At 38.9% G+C, this 21650-nt stretch overlaps 1 protein-coding gene and 1 long non-coding RNA gene across 5 annotated transcripts in view; one reads left to right on the forward strand and one right to left on the reverse strand.

Annotated features, from left to right (window-relative positions):
- Positions 1-17610, reverse strand: part of TTK (TTK protein kinase) — a 37285-nt gene extending 19675 nt beyond the window's left edge. For 2 of the 4 annotated variants that reach the window (XM_046676147.1, XM_046676144.1), the window contains exons 1-11: positions 17487-17610; positions 16233-16373; positions 13749-13971; positions 12628-12734; positions 9907-10050; positions 9301-9415; positions 9072-9144; positions 8884-8978; positions 7471-7558; positions 6283-6403; positions 2302-2471 (exon numbers count right to left, since the gene is read on the reverse strand). In XM_046676147.1, the coding sequence (XP_046532103.1) occupies positions 2302-2471; positions 6283-6403; positions 7471-7558; positions 8884-8978; positions 9072-9144; positions 9301-9415; positions 9907-10050; positions 12628-12734; positions 13749-13971; positions 16233-16371 (1275 nt within the window). In that variant the 5' untranslated portion in view covers positions 16372-16373; positions 17487-17610. Of the gene's footprint in view, positions 1-2301; positions 2472-6282; positions 6404-7470; positions 7559-8883; positions 8979-9071; positions 9145-9300; positions 9416-9906; positions 10051-12627; positions 12735-13748; positions 13972-16232; positions 16374-16974; positions 17015-17354; positions 17371-17486 lie in introns of those variants that run through there. The other 2 variants (XM_046676145.1, XM_046676146.1) reach the window with 2 other exon arrangements.
- A 124-nt stretch (positions 17611-17734) lies between these two features.
- On the forward strand, positions 17735-19210 carry LOC124247345 (uncharacterized). Its single transcript, XR_006890682.1, has 2 exons — positions 17735-17914; positions 18128-19210. It is a non-coding gene; the product is annotated as an uncharacterized LOC124247345 (long non-coding RNA).
- Positions 19211-21650: the final 2440 nt, after the last annotated feature.

Raw genomic sequence — 21650 nt, forward strand, 5'->3', positions numbered from 1 at the left:
TTCTTTTTTTTCCCCCTAAGTGTACTACTCAGTGGTTTTAATATATTCACAAGAGTTGTGCAATCATCACCACCATATAGTTACAGAACACTTTATTATCCTAGGAAGAAACTCTGTACCCATTAGCAGTCACTCCCCATTCCTCACTCCTTCCAGTCCCTGGAAACCACTAATCTACTTTCTGTCTCTATGGATTTGCCTGTTCTGGACACTTCGTATAAATGGGATCACGCTATAGGTGGCCCTTTGTGATGAGCTTCATTCACTCAGCATGTTTTCAAGATTCACTCATGTTACAGCACGCATCAGTACTTCATTACTTTTTATTATTGAATATTATTTCCTTTGTATGAATGTACATTTTGTTTATTCACTCATCAATCGATGGATATTTGGGTTTTTCCACCTTTTGGCAATTATGAATAATGCAGCTATGAACATCCATATGCAAGTTTTGTGTAGATATATATATTATCAATTCTCTCAAGTATACATCTATGAGTAGAATTGCTGGATCATATGGTAACTGTCTTTTTAACTTTTATTGCCGTACCATTTTTCAAGTGACTGCGCCGTTTTACATTCTCACTGGCAGTGTATGAGGGCTCCATTTATCCACATCCTCACCGACACTTGTTATTATCTCTTTTTAACTATAACCATCTTAGTGGATGTGAAGCAGTGTCTCACTGTGGTTTTGATTTGCACGTCTCTAGTGACAAATAAATGCTTTTGAGTCACCTTACCAGCCTATTGGCTCACAAGCTTTAACAAGAAAAAGATGTTGGTTTATATGATCTATGATGCAACCTGTCAGGATTCTCATCGTCTAACGTTTGTTATCTATGTCATTACTTAGATCAGTGGCTCTCCAAGAGTAATCCAGGAAAACCAGGGGTGGGGCGGGAGAGACACCTTTCAGTGTCTGAGAGGTTAAAACCATTTCATAGTAGTACTAAGACATCATTTGCCTTTTTCCTTTCATTCTTTCTTGAGTGCCTACTGGAGTTTTTCTGAGGCTATAAGACATGTGATAACGAAACAGACTGAAGCAAAAGCAGACACAAGAATCCAGCATCCTGTTAGGCCAACCAACAAAGAAACTGTAAAAATTGTAAAACAATACTGCTCTTCTCACTATAATTATTTTGTTTTGAAAAATACTTACTTTTCATAAAAGTGTATCTATATTCACATGTAATGCGTTATTATTGTTATTTTAATAAATTAATACTTTTACAATTTCTTGCTTTTACTTTTTAATACAGTAAATACAGATAAATATAAACTACGTAAACACAAGTTCTCTATGGGTCTTGGTAAGTGAGACTATAGGAGTCTCAAGTTCAAAATGTTTGAGAACCAGTGAGCTAGAATATAGCTGAAAAGAGGTGCCGGCCTGGTGGTGCAGCGGTTAAGTTCGCACGTTCTGCTTCTCGGTGGCCCAGGGTTCATCAGTTCGGATCCCGGGTGCAGACATGGCACCACTTGGCAAAAGCCATGCTGTGGTAGCTGTCTCATGTATAAAGTAGAGGAAGATGGGCACGGATGTTAGCTTAGGGCCAGTCTTCCTCAGCGAAAAGAGGAGGATTGGCAGTAGTGAGCTCAGGGCTAATCTTCCTCAAAAAAAATAAAAAAGAATATAGCTGAAAAGAAATAGTGAGGAAAGTATGGCGTGGACTATACGGATGGCTCTCCGGTACTCCACCAGATCATTCCTTCTGAAATAGCCCCCAGCCACTAGGCATAATCATTCAACCTGTTATAAACTCACATACATTTTACATTCTATATTTTTCTATGTCATCTATGAGAATGATGATAGGAAACAGTCAAATGCTTTGGTACAGCACTGCACAGTTCAGGGATTGGCATACTTCTCTGTAAATGGCAAAAGAGTAAACATTTTAGGCTTTATAGTCCAGGTGGTCTCTGTTACAAACTCAACTTGCAACCCTAGACAGTACATAAAGGAATGGGCATGGCTGTGTTCCAAGAAAATGTTATTTACACAGACTGGCTGGGAACTAGACTTGGTCATAGCTGTAGTTGGCTGACCCCTGTACCAGTCCACCAGGAATCTAGAAACACTACCAAAAATAGAAAAGGATTCAGCTTGACATCTACTCTTACTGAATCTATGACTGTTACTGATCATTGTTTTGTGTATAACAAAAAACATCCCTTAAGTAAACTATTCCATAAAATATGATACATAAGCGCTCAATAAAAGAAGAAAACATTTGACGTGATCATCACATTATGAACAGTGGCAACGTTATCCTAGAGGGGAAAAGTTACCTCTGAATCAGCCTTTCGGGTTATCTCCGGAATCTGCCACTGATTTGAAGAGGCAGCAGGATTCTGCTTTACACATGCCGACTTTCTCTTAGATTGCCCTTGTTTCTGGTTACTTTCTGTAAACTTCGGTTCTTGATGCTCTTTAGTTTCTGAAATTTTACTTGTTGTTGCTGTCATTAAAAGGCAAGAATATTTGATAATAACAAAACTAAACCTAAACAATCGAACATGTTACAAACTATATTAGCATTTTGCTTTTAAAAACAGAGAAATTAACATCTTTAAGCCAGGTGCTAACAATTTGCTTTTAGCAAGTCAATTTTACAAAGCTGCAATACAGCTGTCTTCCTAAAGCATCACTTATGGCTTTGTCAGAGACCATTCTGGACTTAAATCCTTCTGGTCTTTACCAGTAAACAACTAAGTAAATAAATAAAATTTTAAAAAATACATGTAATAAAGTCTTACAAATAAAAAGAAGCTATTTCATCACTTTTCATAGACCTCTCACTTTTTAATAAAAAATTTACCTTCTATTAGCCTGTAATTAACTTTCTTAAGAGTCTCTAAAAGAACTTCAACAATATATTTAATATTCTATGATTATCAAAATTCCATTACTCTCATGATAATAGATGCAAAACCCCTAAACAAAATATTAGCACTCAATATACAAAAGGGATAATAAATTACAACCAAGTTGGGTTTATTCCTAAATGCAAAATTTGCTTAACATGTGAAAATCAATGTAATTTGCCATAATAAGAGAATAGAGAAAAAAAATATGATCAATTCAATAAACACAGAAAAAGCATCTGAAAAAGTTCAACACCCAGTCACAAAAAAAACTAATGGTAAAATAGGTATAAAACAGAACTCATTTTGTTTTGATAGTTAATAAAAGAGTAGCTACAAAAATCTACAGCAATTACCACACTAAAAGTAAAATACTGAAAGCTTCCTTCTAAAATAAGGAAAGAGACAATGCCACCCATCATCCCTTCTATTCATCATTATACTGGAGGTCTTAAGTGCAATACAGCAAAGAAAAGAAATGAAAATGAAAAGAATTGGAAAGGAAAAAAATGTTCTATTATTCTCAAACAACATGGAAGAATCTATAGAAAAAGGAGAATTATTCAGTGAATTTAGCAATGTCACTGTGTCTAAGATCAGTAACCAAAAATCAGTGGTATTTTTTATTTACCAGCAACAAAAAAGTAAAGGATAAATTTTTTTAAAAAAGATACTATTCATTACCATTGCATTAAAAAAAAAATCAGATATCTAGGAATAACTCTAGCAAAAGATATACAAAATCTCTACAAAGAAAACAATTCTCTCAGTAATATTTTAAATACTGCTTAAATGAAAGAAGGGATATGTCAGGTTAGTAGCCTAGAAAATTGGGCTGTTAAGATGTTAATTTGTCCAATTAGATCTTAATCAAGATCCCATTTTTTACAAATGGAATTTGATGGATTCTAATATTTATATGCAAATCCAGACAGCCTAGAATAGCTAATAGTCTTGAAGAACAAAGCAGGAAGATTTACACTGACAGATACAAAGATTTATGGTAGTAATTAAGAAAGTGTTAGCAGAAAGACCAAAGGAACTACACAACAGAGAGGAATCCAAAACCAGGCATCGCACGTATGAGCGCCTCATTCACACAACTCAGGAGGGAAAAGAGGGCCTTTTCCAATAAATGCTGCTAGGTCAACTGGATATCCACACAGGAGAAAAAAGAATCTTGACATTTGATCTTACATATACACAAATATTAAATTTAGGAAGAATATAAGTTTAAATATGAAAGGTAAAATGATAAACCTTCTGAACTACACGGAAATATCTTCATGATCTTGGAGTAGGAAAAGATTTAAAGACAGAAAACACTCACCAAAAAGGAAAAGATTGATAAGTTAAATTGCATGAAAATTAAGAATTTCCTTTTATCAAAAGTCTTCACCACAAAATGGGGGAAGTTGCCTGTAACACATATATCCAACAAAGGATTTGTATCTAGAATATATAAATATCTCCTAAAAATCAATAAGAAAAAGAAAGAAAACCCAGTAGAAAAATTGGCAAGACGCTTGAACAAGTACTTCACAAGAGGTTATCCAAATGGCCAATAAACATAAAACAGATGTTCAACATCATTAGACATCAGGGAAATGCAAATCAAAACCACAACAAAGTATCACTTAGCAGCATCAGAACGTGTAAAATTAAAAGCCAAAAATAAAATGGGAAGAATACAGAGCAAGAGCGAGCCACCTGCTATCAACGTACAACCTCTCTGAAGGCTGTTTGGCACTGTCTACACAGCTGAGTGTGCACATACCCTGTGGCCCGACAACCCATCCTGAACACACTCGAAAGAAAGGCAGAGGCGTGAAAGGGCACTGCACTGGGCTCTACTCTTAAGATTTGGGCAGTTTTCTGACTTAAGTTTTGCCACATGATAAAGTATTATTGGCACAGTGTAGGCACTCAACACGCATTCACCTAAAAACACTAAATTAGGTGTCAGATTAGTACTAACAAGCATGTCTGATAAAGAATTTCTCAATCATACCAGTTTATAATAGATGCAATGAAAAGATAAGTTTCCCCCAAATCTAGGAACAGGAATCCATTCCCAATCAAAACAATGGCAAAAAGACTATTCTAGGGTGACTAGCTGTCCCAGTTTGCCCAGGACTGGGGGCTTTCCTGGGACATGGGACTTTCAGGGCTAAAACTGGGAAAGTCCCAGGAAAATTAAAACAAGTCTGGGGCAAGTCTAGCTTTGTCCCCGTGTTCCTCCTCAGTTCTATTTAAAAGAAAAAAAGAAATTACATCCAATCTGGCAAGCTTTGTTTGGATAAAGATCATCTACCTTATGATCCTATTCAAAAATCTTTAATGGTACCCTGACATTTAAAAAATAAAACATGAAAGTCTGGCATTCAAAGTCTACCTAGTCTTCTCCGACTTCTACACGACCTGTGTTACAGTTTTCAGCAGAACTAGACCATCTTTCGTTCCTAAAGCGTGTTACTCTTTTGTTTATGCTATGGTCTCCATCTGAAATACTCTATCACTGCTATTTCGTCCTATTTAAATCCTAACAGTTCAAGTTTCTTCTCCTCCTCCACAAAATATTTCCTATTTCCTCTAAAGCAAATCAGTTCCTCAAATTTCTCCTTCCTCTGAATTCTCACTGCACTTTATTCATGTGGTTCTCATGACATGTTCCATGTTCTATCCAGCAATATATTTATCACATATCTCCCACATGAGATGGCAACCTCCTTGGGACTCTATCTGATCTATTTATATATCCTTAGAACATTTATCATGGTACCTATAGTGGAAAATCAAACATGTGATAAAAGAGGAAAGTGAGAACTGTCATATAAATACAGCCTCTATGTCCTTTCCAGAAAATATTCGTCAAGACAACCAAGAAAAATTACTCAGCTCCATTGTATTTTCCCTCTGCTCTTCCTTTTATGAACCTTTCAGGCAAATAAGCTTCCTTTGCTACAAAATTGAATACTTTTCATACACTTTATATAATTTAACTCAAATATAAGATAAAGGAATACAGACACAGTCTTACCTCATAATTCTTAGGTGGCTGGTCAGTTTTCACAAACAATGAAGTGGTTTTCTTTTCTTTTCTTTTCTTTTCTTCTTGTGGTGAGGAAGATTGGCCCCAGGTGAACATCTGTTGCCAATCTTCCTCTTTTTGCTTGAGGAAGATTGTTGCTGAGCTAATATCTATGCCGATCTTCTATTTTGCAGGTGGGACACTGTCTCAGCATGGTTTGATAAGCGGTGCATAGGTCCATGACCAGGATCTGAACTTGTGAACCTCGGACCACTTAAGCAGAGTGTGTGAACTTAACCACTACGCCACCAGGCCAGTCCCTAAAGCGGTTTTCTTAATTAAAGAAGTAAGTCTATCTATTTTGTCACTCTTACCTTCCAATTTCGTTAGAAGACTTGATTCAGTTTTATTCTTCAGGGTTATAGAATCAGTACTAAGTTCAGAACTCTTCCCATCTGACATCAGGGCCTCCTTGGAACGGATATTTTGAACAGACTACATAAAAAGAATAAGATATCAAATAAAATAAAGTCCCATAAACAGTACTAGTACCAATCTGTCTTACTGTTCAATAAACTAAAGTCTCATCTATGTGAAAATACTACCAGGAAAATTATCTATTATGATCACACGTAGACTCACAGACTTTAGCAAAGACTGACTTCTTGAATTATTGGCTAGAGCAATGGGAATGGCCATAACTATAAATTTGGCCAATTCGTTTTCAATGAAAATATTAATTAATTGCTAAAATATATTCACTTACAAAAGAGAAGTCAGAAAGTTAGAACCCAATATAGAACATGCTTCATTGTTTTGTTACCATGACTATATGCTATCACCAAAAATAATAGCATTAGTCAAAATTAAGATTTGTATAATTCTAAGAAAGCAGTTATTCTAAATTCAGAAAGCAAACTTTTTGACACAACTATGCACTCTTCTCTAATAGAGCTGTGATTAGTTAAAATTATGATTTTAAAGCATAGACCATGAAAAAGAGGAGGAAAGAACATAAAAGTGAAAAGCCCCACACTGTGATGCCAGGGGTTTAACTCAAGTACGATAAGAATAGTAAGACCCCTAAAAATCAGGGCACTCGGGGCTAAAACTGCTTCCCGTCTCCCAAGTTCGCACAGGTGCAGCGCCGCAGCCGGACGCCAGGGTCGAGCGTGTAAGCCCTCACCGCCGCCCCATCCCAATTTCTGCTCCCCTTTTCGTCTAAGATGCCCGGCCAGAGCACATGATTGCTCCGCCGAGAAACAGAAGCTGCGGGGAACGGCTCCCTCGGCCGCTCCCAAACCCAGGCCAAGTAGTCTGCTCACACGCGCATGACAGCCGCGCTTCCCAGGGCTCCCAGGGGCTGCCCGTCCTCGCGCCACCACCTCAATCTTGGAGAGCCCAGGGCTTCTCTACCACTTCCTCCCCGTGCTCCTGCAGCTCCGGGGCTTCAGGAGCACTGTTAGAGACATCATATAAACTACGGACCCCTTCCCCAGAAAAAGCTCCATGCACCCTGAATCAGGAATCCTCGCTGCATATAGATTCAAAAATTGAAATACCTTGAAATTTCTCAATTCACAGGAATCATTTCCACTTGATTTAGATCCGGGCACAATCATATCTCGGGATTCTGATCCAGAGGTCTGTCTATTACCCACAAAACAAAATAATATTCAGTTTGAAATTAATCTTTTCAGTGTGTTATTTTTTCCATTTTAAAGTTGGCTTTTTAACAATTTGTACACTTTTTAATTGAAAAAATATTTTGAAAAGATATTTTTTAAAATAACATGAATCTAGTACAAAGGGGATTAAGTTAGCTGCTGGGCAATGACAGGAGTGATAGAGACCAGCAGGAGGTGACTGCCAACTTCATCACCTAATAAGCAACAGTCGGAGTTAAGTACGAACGTGGGCAAGGAGAAGGACCAGCAGTCTGTATGAAACTACACCTCCACCCACAGGCAGCTCCAGGATGAGACCTGGGCATAAACCCTCCTGCCTCCACACTTGCGGCACACAGTCTATCACAAGCACCAGGAAAATGGCTGGTTTGTCTTTGTTTTTATTTTCTTGGGGTGGGACAAAGTCTCCTTTACTCTTCAGCTAAGTATTTGAAATGGAGATGACAAGATAATAGTCACCTCATAACATTCTGGAGCTTACCCTTGACAACCAAAATGCTCTTTTAATATCAATATTTAGTCAAGCCCTAAGTAGAACAGAAATTTAAGTATAGAAGACAACAACTAAAAACAATCAGTTAGATTTCTAAAGTTTACTTGCAAAACGATTCTCTGGGATCCAAGGAGTCATTTCCAATAGAAATAACGTTATAAATAGTAATTAGAGTTAAGAATAGACCAGAAAAAAATCCCCTTAGCTAAGCTACAATACTAGATTCTCATTTCTTTGAAGGGAATAACCACCCAAGTTGGAGGCAGGAGAACCCAATGGATGTGATGAACAGTACTTCGTTCTCCACCTGCCCTCCCCACTTCCGGATCGTCGCTCTGAGGCAAACGAATGAATGAACGATCTTTCCCCTGCCAGCCGCTCTCTCCTTGAACTAGCTGGGGAAGAAACTGTCCTCAGACGTCCCTCCACCCTGCCATGGAGAGCCCAGACACGCCAGGAGGAGGCTCCCACAGGGCCCGCCGACTGAGAGATGTGCACACACCACGGGTTTTCACCCCAGGGATGTCTGCAGTGTTGACTTACTATTTTACCTCTATGTTTCCTAATTTTTTAATAGTTCCTTTAATGAATATTTTTAATGAGTGAAAAGGCAAAATAAAGTCATATTCCCCACTCATTCCTTTGTCCCTGACGGCATTTAGAGATTCGGTAATCTTTAATACTAAATAAAAATTTACTCATAATTACTACTACACAGTAAAAGACTTTAAGACCATTCTGCTGGCAATCTTCAAGTATTGAAAACAAACTAAGAAATTCAAACCCAAACATACCTTTTTGTAAAACTTGGAACAACTGCACCTTCTGTCTTCACGTGATAATCCGGGCTATTTAGAAGGTTAACAGGGACTCTTCCAAATGGGCACGACTGAAAATGTTTTGAAAGATTAAGTAACCAACTAAGAATAAACAAAGACCTCACCACTACCACTTTAATCAAAGTTAATTAAAAATAACTTACCCGTTTAGTTTTGTTTGATCGTTTCAAAGGATTTCCATGACCTATCTCTGCATCTTGAGGGGGCATGTTCTCTCTAAATAGAAAGAAAATACCGTCAATTTTTTAAAAGAATAATATTAACATATTGCCATTAACTGCTAACATTGTTATCACTGTTACATGAAAATATATATGTAGATATATAAATAATGTATGGCAAACATTTAAAAAACGGATTCAGCGTCCTCACCCATAGAAAAACCTGGCTTTAGCAGGCTGTCCTCTGGAGTCACCGCTGACGTTCTTATTCTGTAAATGTCCAAGTGAACTGGGGAATGATTCCTGGGCAGTTGATATTGTAGATGCTGTAAAAATTTTGAAATTGTAATTAAATTTGTAAAGACATAAGGAATACACAACAAAGTAATCTTACAAATAAGAGTATTTAAAAAGTCAACTCATAGTAAGCATCTGTGCCCAAATAGGATACGCAGACATGGAGATGTTATCAAGACAATTCTCTAACTATGCTTCACAACTGTTTCAAAACTGCATCATCGTTTCCCCAGAGTAAAGGCACATACTCTATTCCTCAAAAGCAAAAAGTCACTCTCTCGCTTTGATCGGCTTGACTTTAACGTGTCATCCATGCGTTTGATTAGCTAAGACAAAAATTTCAACAGGATAGAAAATACTTTGTTACTTCTAAAAGTCTTACCTCCTTTACATCTAAAATTTAATCTTAGATTTTGATTATTCTAGATAAATGATGTTTTTCTATAAAATATTATCCTGAATCCTTTTTTGTAGGGCAATCTATCACAGAAAAGTATTTAGCACACATTAATACATTTACCTGATAAGCTCTTCTTTTCTTCCTCTGAAAGCAGCTGCTTTTTTTGGAGGTTTAAATTCCGAATGGCAATTTCTAGCATTTCTAGTGGTACTGCTCCACATTCCAGAGCTTTATGAAGAAGTTGTTTACTTTTTTTAAAGTTACCTAACAAAGTGAAAATAATAGTCATTTTAAGGCAGCAAACTTTACCTCCCAGATACTTATCATCAGGACCTGGGATAAAAGTTAAAAAGGCTTAAGCAAAAATATTTATTCCAAGGCTCACGCACTTCATTTCAAAGCAAATAAGAAATCTCTCAGTTCTGATAACAACTCATGTCAAATAGTTTACTTGTGTACTATATAATTGATGTAATCCGTATTAGTTTATTACCGCTGTCCACTTTCAGAAAGAAAAGAAGCGTCACAAAGCAGTTACCAAGTGGAGAAAGCAAAGGCCGACCAGCATGGTCAGAAACCTGAGGGAATTCAGAAGGAAAGCCAAGCCCTGAGGGTACAATAGTCTGCAAAGCATCAACCCGTTACAGCGCAGTAGGATAATCATTCATAATGACACTGCGTTCATTAAGAAAAGGGTGACATCTTTTGCTAAAGGGAATCCTCCATCAAAAGGATTCTTGTAAAAAAAAAAGTAATGATAAAGATTAATCTTTAGCTACCAGACTTAGCTACATGACCCCCAAAATGCAAAATAACTGAGAAACTACAATTACCTTTCTGAGTACAGATAAATTACCAAACAAATTTTCTTTCAACTCCAGTCTTAAACAACATATTTACTCTGGAACTTAATATATAAATATTAAACATATCCATCATGTATCTTACGGAATATGTAATCAGCACTTACGGGAGCCATTGAGCTACACTACACACTGGGCACTTAGAGCATAAAGATGATTAAGAGATGACCTTTTGCTTCTGACAGTTTACAAATTTTAAGAATATAAATACATTTGACAGTGGTTAAGTCCACATTTATTGAGAGCAGTGATATTTCATGTATTGAGTATTTTAGGACAGCAAAAGGAGAGAAGGGCTTGGATAAGAACCAGTAATTAGAGGGCCCCTTTGAGAATCTGATGAAAACTATACACACCAAACTGTGCATGGGCTTTCAAGGATGGTACATATTTCCTGAAAGTCTAGTCAACAACCTTGTTCAAAATAATCAGAATTCTTCTTTTCTTTCTTTTTTTTTTGTTGAGGAAGATTTGCTGTGAGCTAACATCTGTGCCAGTCTCCCTCTATTTTTCAGTATCTGGGCTGCCAGCACAGCATGGTCACTAACAGAGCAGTGTAGGTCTGTGCCCGGGAACCGAACCTGGGCTGCTGAAGCATAGCACACTGAATTTAACCACTCAGCCACCGGGGCTGGCCCAAAATAATCACAATTTTGACCTTGAGGCTACCACTACATTGTGGTGGTACAGACAAAATTTATTTATTTATTTTTTTTACAGATAACAGAATTTGAGATTTTCAATATTTATGTGTTCTAAAGATGTAAAGTATATAGTTGCCATATAGGCCACATTACTTAAAAAATTTTTAAGTAGAAGGAAGGAGCAATAAAGGGTCTTAACGGCCTGACCAAACTTACTTTAACAAGCAAGGAGGAGGAATCAACGTTCCTAGGCAAAGAAAGGATGACATTTTTAAAGTCACTTGATAGTGCCCTGGATAGACTGGAGAAGATGATTCAGCTAACCAGGACTCAGAAATTATCTGACATAAAAGTTCAGGGTTCTCAAGCCATTTCCTGAGTTTGTACAATGCCCTTCTCCAACCTCAATCCTGGGGAATACTCTCCAGTGAGTGAGCCCTGCTTCGGGCACCATCGTGGGGATTCTGGCTGAGCCAAACCAACAGTTACAATGTCTATATCACTGGTGGTAGACGGGATGAGCGTTGGGGCAGAAACAAGGCAAAAAGAAAATATGAACACATGGCCAGACGACAGATTGAGGCTGCATGCAGAGGCCCCAGAAAATGAGAAAAGAAAAAAGACTAAGGAATGGCCAGCCTGAAAATGTCTGGAGAAGAGCATTGTACAAACTCAGGAAATGGCTTGAGAACCCTGAACTTTTATGTCAGATAATTTCTGAGTCCTGGTTAGCTGAATCATCTTCTCCAGTCTATCCAGGGCACTATCAAGTGACTTTAAAAATGTCATCCTTTCTTTGCCTAGGAACGTTGATTCCTCCTCCTTGCTTGTAAAGCAGCCTGAAAATGTCTGAGGAAGAGACTGCCCTCGTCCTGTCCAAAAAGTCCAGACTATGAAGAACCAAGTGAGCAAGAAATAAAAGCTTGTACTACGGTTTATTTATTTTTTTTAAAGAACTACCAATTAACGCTACAAATATATTCTGGTGCAATGAAACGACAGCATAAAAAAAGCTTATCTAAGCTCTATCTTAAATATCTTATATCCTTCATCCAAAAATAAGGAGCAAAGAAGCCACTTTCCTTTAGATGCTTCCTGAATCTAACAGCACAAACACAACGTTCATGCTCATTTCTGTGGATTATTCCTTAGAAGTGGAATAGCTAGCTAACAAATATTCTCTGCATCTATACTTATGTGGCATTATTCCCCCACGTTCCCATCTCATCAACTTTCGCGCCTTTTGCCTCAAATTTTCCACTTCGTACTTATGATTGAATGTTAGTATATAAGTTACAGTTTTACTTATACTTTTGATGGCATTTTCAGATTACCTTGCGATAGTTCAAATTGTGCAAAAGATACATGTACGAAAGCAAACTTCTTGCAGTTTGCTCTGGCCATCTGAAAGCAGTCACGGGCATCATCCGGCTCCTGAATCCTGTAACAGAGTTCTCAGTCACATTGTAAGAAAAAGACACAGCTGCCTGAGTTCGATAATTCCTCATTCTATTTTCCAAAAGACATGGGATATTGTATTTTCCTGTGTGTAAAATCAAATACTAATAAGATATTTTAAAAAACCTTTTTAGGCAGAGTTTAGGATACGTAACTTTTGTGGAAATATATACATAATAGAGTTTATATTATTCACTTACTAATTATAAGCAAAAGGATTTGGTCAAAAAGTAACAATTTCTGGGGCTGGCCCAGTGGCTGAGTGGTTAAGTTCTCGCGCTCTGCTGCAGGCGGCCCAGTGTTTCGTTGGTTCAAATCCTGGGCGTGGACATGGCACTGCTCATCAAACCACGCTGAGGCAGCATCCCACATGCCACAACTAGAAGGACCCACAGTGAAGAATATACAACTATGTACTGGGGGGCTTTGGGGAGAAAAAGGAAAAAAATAAAATCTAAAAAAAAAAAACTAACAATTTCTTACAAGTAATTCTGATAACATGTTTTCTTTTTTCCTTTTTTTTTTTTGGTCAGGAAGATTGGCCCTGAGCTAACATCTATTGCCAATCTTCCTCTTTTTGCATGAAGAAGATTGTCACTGAGCTAACATCTGTGCCCATCTTCCTCTGCTTTGTATGTAGGATGCTGCCCTGACAATGTTTTCATTTTACCTTTTTTTCTTTTTCCAATATTGGTACCTGAGCTAACATCTGTTGCCAATGTTTTTTTTTTCCTTCTTCTTCTCCCCAAAGCCCCCCAGTACACAGTTCTATATTCCAGTTGTAGGTCCTTCTAGTTGTGCTATGCAGGACACCACCTCACCATGGCCTGAGGAACGGTGACATGTCTGCGCCCAGGATCCAAACCCGTGAAACCCTGGGCTAACGAAGCGGAGCACACAAACTTATCCACTTGGGGGCGGCCCCTCATTTCACCTTTTTGTAACATAGTGTTATGTAATGTAGTTAGTTAAATGTAGTTAACATGCTAATACGTACGCTTTTAATTCAGCAAATCTCACTTGAATTTGAGCAAAACTCTCATTTTGCCCATATTTATCAGGAGGAAGTGCTTCAATTGCTTGACTGTAACGAACAATCAGCTTATTTAAAAGGGCGTCATTTAGGGGGACACTGTTTTTCTCTAGTTTGAGCAACAAATTCAACCAGTCCTCTGGGTTGTTCGCCATCATTATAATTTGGTTAACAGTTCCTGAGTTATCTGAATATAGGGAACAAAATATACACAACAGATGTAAGAAAGACATAAAACAAATGCCAAATTGCACTTTTCCTTCAAATTACAGTTAATCATTTATACTCTCAGTTTCAATGTACATAAACTCCTTAAAATACTTTTTAAAAACTTTAACAATTTGAGTAAATATAAGTAACTTAATTACCACATATATATCTTTTATGAGGGTACTCCAAAAAGCTATATATTTTAAGGAAAGAAAAAATTTGGAAATAATTGGTTTTTTTCCATAGGTAGCTTTAAAAAATCATATGCAGTCTAAGAAAATTTTATGCTGTAGCAGCATAATTCTATTCTAGCATTCTAACTATCCGAAGGAAATCCAAGCCTCTCCCACCAGGCCTTGTACCAACTTTCTTGGAAAATTCTTTACCAAAGACTTATTCATTAAAACCTTGAAACCTATTGCCTCAGTCCTAACGTAACTTTCTTTATCCAGCATCGTCTCCATCCATCTCAAACTTACTCTTAAATCAACCAAATAAAACCAGTTTACAAAAGATAAGCAACTGATAGTCATTTTCTTCTCCCTCCAAGTTACCCATATTTCTCCATAATTTTCATGCTGTAATTTACTTTTTTACTTCTTTTAGTGTTAATCGTTTTAAGAAGACAACTTGAATTAATGTGAGTCTCCTGTTCAGGGTATTGTAGTTAATAGTAAACATTATTAAATTCAGATTTCTCAGAGAAACTATCGTTCCTTCCATTAGTTTGTTACCTTCAACAAGGGCTAAATCATTACTTTTGCAAATAAAACTACTCTTTCTGCTCGCTAGGAAAACACAGCACATTCATAATTTTGCTTTATCTCAAATTTAATCTGGTCTGATCTTAACTTCATTCTCCAGTTTTACCTCCTAACAAATTAGTCTGTAAGACATCTAAAAACACCATGTCTTTGCAGATGTGTTCCACATGCCTCTGAGCACCCCATTCTCCCTCTAGTCACCACTTAAAGCAATGTCTCTGTATTGCATCAGTATTCATTTAATGCCAAACAATGTAGCATAGTAGATTCATAAATTCTTCTCATGTAGAAATCATGGTTTTAAGCATCTTTGAATCTTCTTCTGTACTTAATATAATGTCTTACATCCCAATTATCAACCTGTGTTAAGTATTTACAATTTTGAGTAGCTAAGGATTTTAAATAAGGACTCATCTATCTTGGCATACAAGCTTTGTTAGCATTATTTAAATACATATAATAAAGTATGGTAGTACTCTATTAAGAATTTGCTTAACAACAAAATGATCAATGTAAAGGTTGTTTCAAATGAACATGATCTGCCATCATGACTAGATTACAGGTTCTTCTGCTTATTTTCAATCTCTCATCCATTTAATGGTTAGTATAGACATGACAAACTTATCCAAAGGTCACTTTTCAAATGACCTCAACAATTTGAAATATAGTAAAGAGTTAGACTTCTGAGCTAGTGCTTTTCATAAAGCTAGGGTATCAGACTTTGGGCACTTTTATTCATTCATCATTCAATAAATATTTAAGTGCCTAATGTGTGCCATTCACCATTCTAAGCTGTGTAGATAAAACAGATAAAAACCATGTCCTCATGGAGCTCACATTCTAGCAGAGGAGATAGATAATAAACACATGAATAAGTCAGATTATAACGTGATTAGTGCTATGGAGAAAAATAATACAGGGAAGGGAGTTAGGGGACACACTCCTACCCCAGCAGGCCGCTGTTCTAAATAGGTAGGTTAGGGGAGCCCTCACTGAGATGACGTTTGAACAAAGAGCTGAAGGAGGTAAGAGAGGGAAGATATCTGGGGAGTGGTGTTCAAGGCAGGGGACAAGAGCAAAGGTACTGGGCTAGAGGCTGGTCTAGCATATAAGAGAGACATCCATGAAGCCACTGTGGCTGGAACCGAGTAAACATGGGAGAATAGGAACAAAAGCCAGAGAACAACAGGAAGACTCTCTAAATCAAAAATTGAGTGTTTGACATTAAATTTATACATAATTTTATTAAGATTGGTGAGGCTTTCTCAATTTACAACAAAAAAGGAATGGAGAAAAATGGCAATATCTATTGATGGCAGGCATATCAGCAGAAATAACAGCTGATAATGGAAGAGTTAAGAAAACAACCTCTGAGCACAATGTAATAAATGATGTTAAGTTTCCTTTTTAAAGAAAGCAGTGGCTAATACTTCATTCCTTTACCTTTGAGGGCATGCAGAAAAAAGGAACTCACCTGTAGTATCAGCAGAGACTTTATTCAAGCTTAGCTCATCAGTAAGGTCTTCATTTTTAAATTTATTTTTAATATCTCTCACTTTGTTCATTATGGAATCAATTGTCAATTCTCTGCCACTTAAATCCTCGGCCTCCATTTCTAAGAAAAAAGAATTGAACTAGTCATAATGCCTATTTCCACTAGCATTAAAGAAAAAATAGTTGCAACTAGCCTTTTAGAACCCAGAAAACTAAAGCATTAGTTATGCGAACACATTTAAACACAGATACTATTAAGGTAGTGTTTGTGAAGCTATGTGCATAAAAACAACAGCGCATCTTTGAAATTTGTCCAACAAGGTTTCCAGTAGGCTAAGTACACGTTTTCTTCCTAACAGAACTTCAGTGAAGCCATTGCACAACACAGAAATTGCTGCCGTCTTTCAAACTGCATTTTTCTTCTACACACTGAATGCCTTCCTTTCACTCTTTTTCCAGAATTATTTTCTCTGGGGCATCTGCAAATTCAGTCATTTTAAAAGATGCCATGGAATGTTTTCTGGTATTCTGGTGGTGACATATAGACATACAGCATCCTTTTGGTAATGTGAATAACCATTCCTTTATTCACCTGTTTTATGTGAGTAAACCTGCACATTGCAGGTGCTTTCAGAGCAGAATATATACAAACATCAAAATCCTTTATTGATAAATAGGATATCAGCAGACTTGAGTTTCTGCATATCTGGCAGGATCATTACCTTAATCATTCTAATACCAAGAATCTACCGTATTCGTATAGTACTGAGCACTTGCTCATCTGTATGGTGGCGACGTCTGGTCAACAAAGTGTCTGCAGTCTTCCTGTCAATCTCGCCTTTGTGATTCTCAAACATCATCCCAGTAACCCAGGGTCAAGTGACCTCGAGTTTAGCAATGAAAAGGGGCGATAAAGTGGAAGCTAGGTAGCACCTCCTGAAGTCAGGTTCGAAATATAACTGTCAGAACACGGTCACCATTTCCTCTCCCTGTTCTAAAACACCAGACAAGAGAGGGTATGTCTTTTGTGAGCCGATCTCGTGTCCCCAAACTTTCCCCAGGTGTCCCGCCAGGCAGTCTCTCCAGCGAGGTCCACACCCACCTCTTGCTTCCTGGGGCCTCAGCACCATCCCGGGCACCACCCAGTGGATTGGCGGAAGTTGCGAGACCTCCCCTCCCCCTCCGGCCCGGGTACCCGGCTCTGAGCCCCGCCTCGCCCCCACCACTCACCGACCTGAGAGCTAAAGAGCCCAACACCTGCGGCCGTCGTTCCTCGGTCCGCCCGCGAGGCCCAACTCACCGCCGGAAAGCGGGGTTGAGAAGAAAAGATGGAATCCAAGCCCCCCTCCACAAACACGTTTGAATTTCCCCGCCGCTACGGCCGCGGCCGCCTATTGGCCGATGCTAGTCACGTGGAAGCGTCAGCCGTAACTGGTTCGTGTGCGTCGGCCCCGCCCCTTTCCCTGCGGCACGCCGGTCTGGCCCAGGAAGGGTCCTCCGCCCAGCTTGGGCTGCGCGGTGCGCGGGGTGCCATTCCGGGGACTGGGGCTCGTCCGCCGTTCTCGGGGCGCCAGGAGGCCGGCTCTCCCGCACTTTCCAGTTTAACCAGGTCAAATTTTTGCCGGGCAGGGAGCCACTCCCGGGCGGAGTGACGGACGAGAGGTAAATAGGGGCGGGGACGCTGCTCCCAGCATGAGGACCTCACCGGTGCCCTGAGAGTCGCCCCGCCGCCCCGTCCTCCCCCTCCGCGCTCCTCTCGGGCTTAGAGAGGAGGTGGCAAGGAAGGGGCGTTCACAGCGCTGCCGGCGGCCCCGCCAGCTCCAGAATCTCCGTGCTCGGCGTCCTCCAGCTTCCCCTTTCCTTCCACGACTGCAGGCTTCGCTCCAAACCGAGGCCCCCGCCCCAGGCAGAAGCAGAGCTCACGCCCCTCGCGCCCGCGGCGCCCGGGCTCGCCTTCTCGGCCTCCCTGCGAGCCGGCTGCGGGCTCCAGGGCGCCCCTCGGAGTCCGCGTGGCTGCGGGGCTCTGCCCTGGGGGCTTGTCCTCCAAGGCGACGCTATCTCCGCTCCGCTGTTGTACCAGCACTGCGACGGTGCTCCGTGGTACGACAGGTTGGGTTTGCGTGTGTGCAGGGACACTAACTGCAGCCGTCACTGGTTAATTCCAGCGCTGTCCTCGGCATCCTCGCAGTGCCAGCTCCGGCCAGCCGCCGGGTCAGCGGGAAAGCCCTTCGTCGCTTAGAGCATCTTTCCAGACCCGCTGGCTGTGTATTTTCGCTCCGGCGGAGCGAAATGATTTGCACCACCGTGGTTGGCTAATGGCGCCGTTGCATCGCTGCGCCTAACGCTGCTTTTACTTGGAAGGAATTTACTATTTCACCAATTCTTGTTGATCTCTTCGGAGCCTGATCTCAAAACTTGCGTGGCCCTGAAAGCGCTTTTGCTGAATAGCTTCACCCTGACACTTCTGTACACTCACTCCCTGGGCGACTTCCCGTCTGCATTTCAAATACCAACTGTGTGTGCTGTAAATACAGCTACACGTTGGGTTTTGAGGACTTAGTATGAGAAAATAATGTAAAATATATTGATAATTTTAAAAATGTTGATTACAGTTTGAAATATTTTTATAGACTTTGTTAAATATTAAAATTAATATCCCTTGCCACACAGCAGAGGAGACTGAGACATGACAACTAACTGCAATGTGCTCTCATGGATTGGGTCCTGGAACAGAAAGAGAACATTAATGCAAAAACTGATGAAATGCAAATAATAAATCACTGAGGTCTAGTTAGTAGTAATGTACTAGTGTTGGTTTCTTAATTTTGACAGATGTACCACAGTAATGTGAAATCTTAACAACAGGGAAATTGAGCGAAGGGTATATGCCAACTCTGTACTACCTTTGCAACTTTTCTGTAAATCGAAAATTGCTCCAAAATAAAAAATTTATTAAAATTTAATTTCACTGGGCTCTTTTTTAATACGGCTAATGGAAAATTGAAAATTACATATGAGGCTTGCATTATATTTCCATTAGACAGCAGTGGTCTACAAAATCCTATGGTTTTACCTATCCGACCTATTACATACAGTGTTTCTTTTCTGACTCTCCACCCCCTGCCCCACAAGAATGTAAACTCCCTGAGAGCAGGAGTTTTTGTCTGCTTTGTTCGTTACAATTCCCTTAGTGCCTAGAATGGTGCCTGGTACATTGTAGGCACTCAGTAAATGTGAGCTAAATACTAACATTTACGCCCATTAGAATATTTCAGAATCCTATTTGCTCTAATATATTTGTATACTTCTTGAGGACAGGAAACTTTAACCATCTGTGCTTCTTATAAATGCTCCAAGAAACTTTGTACTGTGTCCCGTGCAATTCTCAGCAACTGTTGACAGGTTGTTATTACAACCTGTTCAGAAACAAAAGTAGGTACCGTTCTTGGCTAAATGTTATGTTGATTGTATATGTGGGAGACATGTAACAACGTACCATTTTGGGATGAATAGTGCCACTATAGTGTTCAGACTTGTATCTGTGAGGGTGGCCATGGTTTCCTACCTTACCCAGAATCAGTGCGTATGACTCGTCTATCCAAATAGATTTTGATCTTAGCTGCTGTTCCTTCAGGTCACTGTACTCGTAGACCAACAAGGAGCCACCTCCAGGGACGTTTAGGAAGTGAAGTTGTTGCAGTCAATATTATACCACAGTTATTCATTTGGCTTATAACCAGCTTCATCTCACAGCAAATAAACGCGTGTATTTTCAGAGTCAAGCCTTCTGCAAAACAGTACAATTCACCAAAGGATTATGACTTTATTTCAAGATGGAGGTTTCACATTTTCATTACATAAATGAAAGTTTGTACCATGTAACTTTATTATCATGTCACCACTTTTTTGCTAATCTTTGACAATTTTCTGTCAGCACAGTTGCCTTTTTTTATGCAATGATTGAAGTCATTGTTACGTGAGTTCACTATTTCCAAACTTTGCTTTCAGAAACCGTTTCCCACACTTAGATTTACTTTGTGCATGTGCAGAGGTTGAATTTCTAGTCAATAATAAATTCAAGTCTCACAATATATAATCAGTTGTGCACTGCTTTATGGTGATTTATTGTGGGGTAAAATGTTATTAGTGTACCTGATTTTGGTGTGCATAGGAATGGTGTGAACCTGGAAGATTGGTGAGAGCCTGTACCAATAATATTAGGAAAGCTACATAGCGCAGAATGGACCAAACCTTTCCCAAAAGGGAAAAAAAATGCCAGTGACAGCTAGCAAAGTACTTCATAGATTATGAAGAAAAACAGTAACGACTGTTTTGACCAAGGGAAGCAGCAAAGACAGTTTGGGACCACTGTTTGGATGTCAGTTATTGTTATTCAGGCAACAGATTATGTTAACAAATGACAGAAGAAAAGTGGGATTTCTATTTTTCTTTTTTCTCTATCGTTGAGACTAGTATTCAAACTGACAATCTTAAAAGCAAATAAGGTTGAAACTACCATCTGGTGAGGCTATATAAGAAAGGCATTTAAATGTCATTCAAATTCTCTGACACAAATGAATTATTTTTTTATTTTAGCCATGTGTCCTCAGTCTCTGCTACATAGAAGGAACCACACGTAACTGGTTAACATATTGAGGAAACTAAACAGAATGTTGAAAAAATTTACATTATAATTCCAGAAACATTGGCAATCTCTGGAGAGTCATAATAAATAGGAGCAATGATAGAAAATCAGAAAGGGACAGATGTTTCCTTTCAGAAAAGGGAGTATTTGGAAGTTATAGGTCTATATGATCTTGATGTGGGTTTTTAGGCCAATTCTGGAATAGATTATAGAATTATTTAGAAGCAGAGATCTTTAGATATTGATATGAATTCATTAAGAATGAGCCATACAGAAACACCAAATTCTCATTTTGATTGTTTCTAAATTTAGGAAATGCCATAAATATAGAATATCTTAACTTTGGCAAAGAAAGTGATAAATACTCTCTTGTTTTGGTCGGCCAGAGATAGGCATGTAGGCTCCGTGCGGTTAATGTGAGATGAGCCTGCTGCTGTCTGGACCATTATCTCAAGAAGGCTGCATAGTGGGCTGAGGAGAACTCCAGGAGAAGGGCTCAGAACACTGCCCTTGCTCTTTTTCTAAACTACGTATTTTACCTGTGTGATGGATGCATCAATAAAATGCTTTTAAATTTTGCACTACTTAAAGCAAGAAAGACAAATGTTACAAAAGAATAAGGACAAAATTAACAATATGAAATTTATAGGGATAAATGTAAAACCACACATTGCTTTATAAAGATAAAATTCTCAGATACATAATTAGAGTCCAGTCAAGATGGAGAAATATGGCCCAGGGCTATACTCTGGA

Source organism: Equus quagga, chromosome 11, assembly GCF_021613505.1.
Source record: "Equus quagga isolate Etosha38 chromosome 11, UCLA_HA_Equagga_1.0, whole genome shotgun sequence".
NCBI classification, from domain to species: domain Eukaryota; kingdom Metazoa; phylum Chordata; class Mammalia; order Perissodactyla; family Equidae; genus Equus; species Equus quagga.